The sequence below is a fragment of the Pollicipes pollicipes genome, unplaced genomic scaffold (genome assembly GCF_011947565.3).
Source record: "Pollicipes pollicipes isolate AB1234 unplaced genomic scaffold, Ppol_2.1 Scaffold_1036;HRSCAF=1203_pilon_pilon_pilon, whole genome shotgun sequence".
NCBI classification, from domain to species: Eukaryota; Metazoa; Arthropoda; class Thecostraca; order Pollicipedomorpha; family Pollicipedidae; genus Pollicipes; species Pollicipes pollicipes.
In genome coordinates, this window is record NW_023595858.1 from 71,581 (window position 1) to 77,580 (window position 6,000).

A 6,000-nucleotide genomic window follows, 5' to 3' on the forward strand; every position below is an offset into this window, starting at 1 on the left:
GTTTCGAACATGAAAAGCCATCTTCAACACCTTTCGGCGCTATTCTCAATCCTGCCCTTCTTAACACCTGAGACCCTCTAGTTTCTGAGCTGCTCGCCCGCGAAAATGGGGAAAGGTATATCGGGGAGAGCATTTCAGTCGCCTTGGCATTTATGACGTCACAATAAGGTCATTCAAATTTTGCCATTCCATAAGCCATACGGCAATCAAGGCCAAGACGAACTTAATTGTCCAGCGATCATGTCTGGCGTGCGTTAGCGCGATTTCAGGTACAACGACTGTCAACTAACTCTTAATGAATGCCGTGAAAGGTACGATGACGTAATCAAACCATGACACATTCTAGAGCATATTTACTAAACAGAGAACTGTGTTGTGTTGAGCAGCATTTCCCACTTAAAATGTATACCAATACTTGTAAGTGGGTTTGTTTCATCATAACTTATGTCTGCTTCAATATCCTCACATGTGAAACACTCCCTTTAAAGAGAATGTTTCACGCTTGATACTAAATGTGACGCCAGGTGACGTCATGACGTATCCTCAACTGTGAAACATTCCCTTTAAAGGGAATGTTTCACGTTTGGGGATATTAAATGTGACGCCGGGTGACATCAGAGGGCAGGGCGGGCTGTACGGTGTACTGCAGCAAAAGAGTATTCACTGGATATTATACAGAGTATTTCGCCACCAAACCTTGTTGGCACGAAGTTGCACGATTGGATGGTAAAGGCCAGGGCTAACGTGACAAACACGGCTTAGCGCGAGCTCTGATGCCAGAAATCCATCCATTCAAAAGGCTCAGACTAAATCGTCTAACAAGACTGTCTATCTTCCAGCCAAAAGTAAAGGTTTGGGAAGGTGATCTTTAAAGAATAAGGCACATGGCTCACATTTTTTAGGTCACTCCAACAGCGATACTGGAGTTCAACGATTCTGTTTGTTCAAAAGCTCCTGATTGTTCGGTTGGTCTAGCTGACACCAAAATCCCAGGAAGCAACCCTTTAAATGCGATGGAACAAGGCAGCAGAATACTGCTGTTTTACACTAATGGTGTGTTGGGCTGGGCTAGTCAACATACACCAGCTCTTCTAAGAATATGTCAACAGCTGTACCATGATGCTAAGAACACAAACAATTTGTGCACTGAACCCAAAAATAAAAAACCAAGGCAATTTCACATTTACATTACTATTATCAGCACCTCTTACACTAGAAGGTGGTCTTGTCAGGCTTTGAAATATCTGAGATGTGCATTTCTTTTGTGGTTAGTTTTGGTGCTGAAAAATCTTCCAATACAGCATCATATCCTCATTAAATAGCAATTTCCAGCAACTATGGGGATGTATTATGAGACCTCATTGCAAATATCCAATATCTTCATACAGTCCTCACAGTCATGAATGGTCTGTTTCTTTCAGCATGTAAACTGGCATTGCTGAAAAATGGCAAGCACAGAGCATTTCTTATTTACATCAAGTAGTTCTGTTTATATTATGGATTAAATATCAGACTAAAAACAGACTACCATGATATAGTTCCACAGCCTATTCTGACAACAGCTGGATTTAAACAGACTACCATGACATAGTTCCACATCCTATTCTGACAACAGCTGGATTTAAGCAGACTACCATGACATAGTTCCACATCCTATTCTGACAACAGCTGGATTTAAACAGACTACCATGACATAGTTCCACATCCTATTCTGACAACAGCTGGATTTAAACTTATGATGTGAGCACTGATAGGTGGATTCAAATGTAATTCAAAGGCACAACAATTTGAATCCCACACAATCCACAAGGCACTTCAGGTCAAATGAAATCATCATTCTGTATTTCATTAAAATACTGGGTTTATGGGAAAATACCAACTTTGCACCAATAGCCTGCATTCATCTCTCCACTAATGATTGCCTGTTGGAAATGATAGTGAACCCTGGCACTGATAATTTTGCATCACATATATTTCAGCTTTCAGGATCTATTGGAACTTACTGTTGGTAAGTGTTGTTCATAGACTGTTGCCTTCACAAATTCTGAAGATCCTCATTTCAGAACAATTTAAGCATTCCTGTGGCCCAAACCAGGCGCCAGCAGAATAGTGTTGTCCTCTGACATCGATGCTGGTCCATTTACAACCGCAATATGCCTCTTCCATGGTATATATCCATCACGATATGGTATAAGTTGTTGACTGACAGGCATACCACTGTCAGTGTTTGCTTTGTGTGAATGCTATCACACTAACAAACAGCACAGGTCATTTAGCTATGTGACAGATTTATCACGGATGTGAAGATGAAGATCCATCCCTACTATCCATCCCACTGTAGGTTGTGTACTGATTGGTGGTATGTGACAAGTGCACAGCTTGGGCTATGCTACCACACACTAAGCCGCATAATCAGCAGACACAATAAAAGAATGACCAGGCATGGGTTCAGGGATGCTAGATTTTGTTTAGTGAGTACCTAGCCCCTTTTGTAATACAAATTCAGGACTGCATTTGCTTGCTTTCAATGCTAATGCATTTCACTGGAATACTCAAAATGAATCAGTATCTCTGCCTTCCAAGACACACAGTGGTTAATGCTGACTAATGCAGATGTGTTAGCCACTACACTCAGTGCATGCAGTCTATGTTATCTGAGGAAATTTGAGCCTTGAATATATATTTTTTCTGGGCAATGAGCTGCATGGGCTGATCATAGAACCAGACATTTGTGTGCGGCAAGTGCACACAATGGCATTGGTCACCATCAAGTCATGGGCAGCTTAGTGAAAACTTATGGCATCATGCAGCAATCTGATACAGAACAGAGATCACAATAAATGGATGAAGCACATGCACTCAAACACATCAATGGTGGCACACCAAAAAGGGACAGGAATGGCAAGTACTTCCAATATTTGATCACTGTTTTGGTTCAAGTTTGGGTTTGGCTGTGCACATACACCATGTAAAACAGAGGGTGGTTATGCTCCGGGCTTATGCACCCTCTTAAGTGGAGGGTGGCTACGCACATGGCTTATACACCCTCCAAAAATCTTTCAGATGGTTGTATGCGTCAAGCATACGCGGACCGCCAGTCTTGCATGGAAGTGAGTGCAAACATGCAGAATCCCGTGAAAAGTTAGCTCAATACATTATACGCATAAGACGATCACGAAACAGATCAACCCACTCTGAGTCAGTTATTTTGTGTCCACGAATTTTCAGCTGTCCGGCCCACATCCCCAGTGGATGGATGGTTAGAGTGCTGGTCTTGCACGCGATAGGCCGGGTTCGAATCTCGACGATGGCCGCTGTAAGTGGGTGGGTCATGGTCTATTGGCGTGGCATGATGATGCCAACTCACCTCACAGCTAAGCAGAATAAATTCTAACTTGGGCTTCTCGTACCGAACGGAAGAGCACTTTCTAATGTCAAGGGGAGGGGGTGTCCACACTCAACAGAGACGCTGAAAATCCCGTGAACGTTGACCGTAAACATAAATGAGGCCTTAAACATGTATAAACATAAGCAGTCCTTTTTCATCTGGGAATGTTCAACCGTGAGTCACAATAAGTAAAAGTTATGTGCACACTACCCTTCCGAGCGATTCCTTACACATCATTCCGTCCCAGCCCAGGTGTCTACCAGCTGCCATTCTGCCTGTTAGGCGCAGTGTGCCCCTGGCCGACACAGCGGTCCTCATTGGCTCGGGATGCACCGACCAATGTAAATCGCTGGTCCTGACCTTGCCCCTGCTTGGAAAATGGGCTCCCAGGCCCAGGTCGGGGCCCAATCAGTGCAACGGGCCCCCTGGCTGGTATCTGAGGGTCCGACCCGCGCCCCCTCAACGACCTTTAGCCAGCCCTTCAGGTCCCATATCGGAGTTACGGTGCTCCATTTGAGGTTTCTTCATGGTCACCTGAATGATACTTCAGGCTCAGGATGGGTCACTTTCCCTCCATGACAGTCTGCTATCAGGGGCTAACTGAGTACAGGGAGGGCAAAAAAGTGGAAAATAACAAAAGCATCTCCACAACTTACAGTAACAAGTTTCTCCTCACATTTGGTCTTTTTTCTTTGAGGAGCCCAAATAAGGGAGGGAGGGGTTTCTCAAGGACATAGTAGAAAACTGCACCACTGTCCAGTACTTTTGACCAGGGGTTTTTCCTTCAGACAGTTGTGATATAATCACTACTTATATTTTCTTTTCAGAGAGTGGCAATATGTTCATTACTTATGCCATCATTCAAATGTCATGAGATGCATGTATCTGTGCTGACCACACTATTGTTCAGGGACCCTAATGTCACCAGATTAGAACCTGGGCCAACTGCATGAGAGGCAGATGCACTAACCACCCAGCCACTGTGCCCTGGGCTCAAAGTTCTACAATTCAGGAATACAGAAATTTGGCTTTGATTAGATGGGGATAGTATGATGACCATCTGATGCCTATAGCCAATATTACCTGTTATCTTTGACTCATGACTCTACCCCTTCATTACTTCAGTGAGTAATTCATTCAATCTGCAGATTTTTTGGGGGGAGGTACCACTGTATAGGCCCAGTGTATAGCCTCTCCCCATTTCTGAGGATGTACAGGCCTGTGCATAACCACCCTCAGTTTTGGAGGGCATGTACACACCACCTTTTGGTTTTGAAGGTGTGGATATTAAGAATGCTTGGGAATAGTGCTACCTTTGCTTTGGTGATGATCAAGACATTTAGTGGTATGCAGAGCCCTTCTCAGGCCTTCACAATAGAGCTTGTTTCAAAACCTAACAATCCTCTTTTTAAAGATGTAGTCCAAACCTTTCTTTTGAATAATTGATTTCTGGATCACTTCCTGCTACCAGACTGAACCTGTCAGGGGTAAACAGTGTGTGCTGCCTCAAGCAACTCAAACCCACTCTGCCAAGGTAGGTGGATCAAAAGGTGGCACTTTAGCTGAGCTATTAGGAACAACATTCTGCCATTACTAAATTTTAGTTGAAGTTTTGTTCTATGTTTGATGTTCTGTGTTCCATCTTAACTTCATCTTCTGATTACTCTTATTTGATGATCACAATATATCAGAGATTAAGCCATTTTAGTGGCTTGTTTTTGGTCCCCTCTAAACATCACTTCAAGCTGGAGCAGTGAAGAGGCTATTGGATCTGATGGCCATGACTTCAAGGCTGAAAAATGCTGGGCTCATTCACAAATGGTTCAGGAGCTAGGAAACAAAACTTGCTTGCATTCGCATTGTGGGCCAAATCAGTTGAAACACACTTTTGGGAATACTAGCTGGTCTGGCAACAAGCTCTGCCTTCCTCATCATTACCACAGACTTACACCCCTGGGCATGGATTACATAGGTGCCTGTAGGTGTGTAATGCTTATTTTCAAGATAGATTCAAGCACACTGGAAAACTTACCTAACCTGTCAACCATCCTTCTGGTCTTCGAATGAAGTATTGCTTAACAGCTCAAATCCGCCGAAGCAGACGTGAAAACGTGGCGCTCCAAATGATTATGTCCCAGCCAGATTACAACTTAATCAATGCACACCTAGGTGTTCTACACTTATTCAGGTACAGAACAATCGTTTGCAACCTGCGCACTCCACCTCACCAGCCACTTCCCCCTTGCCTCCAATGCCTCATTTCCTCCCAGACATCTCTTCACGCCGTTTACGCCGCACATTCAGACTTCAAGTTTATTCACCTTGAACGCTGTGTAGCACATACCAAAAACTACAAAACATCAAGGGTTTACTGAACTCCTGAAGTAGAAAAATGAAGAGAACTATACACCGTGTGAATGCAGTTGGTGCTGTGTCCTTCTGTGTTTTTGGCATAAATTGACATTTTTCCAAACAGCAGATCATTATTCAGCCGCCCCGCTATGAATTGCTCACAAACATGACGCATGCATAGGCGAAGCTAGGAATTCGTCAAGGGATGGGGCCACGCTCCACTGTGGTGCCCCCTTCCCGCTCTTTATTCTCAAAAAGGC

General features: G+C 43.8%; 1 protein-coding gene across 1 annotated transcript in view; it reads right to left on the reverse strand.

The window, feature by feature from the left end:
* The window catches only part of rush (pleckstrin homology and FYVE domain containing family member rush hour), a 36,894-nt gene extending 31,245 nt beyond the window's left edge, over nucleotides 1–5,649 (reverse strand). The window contains exon 1 of the mRNA XM_037226480.1: nucleotides 5,421–5,649. Within this exon, the coding sequence (XP_037082375.1) occupies nucleotides 5,421–5,436 (16 nt within the window). The 5' untranslated portion in view covers nucleotides 5,437–5,649. The remainder of the gene's footprint in view (nucleotides 1–5,420) is intronic.
* Between the last annotated feature and the right edge of the window lie 351 nt (nucleotides 5,650–6,000).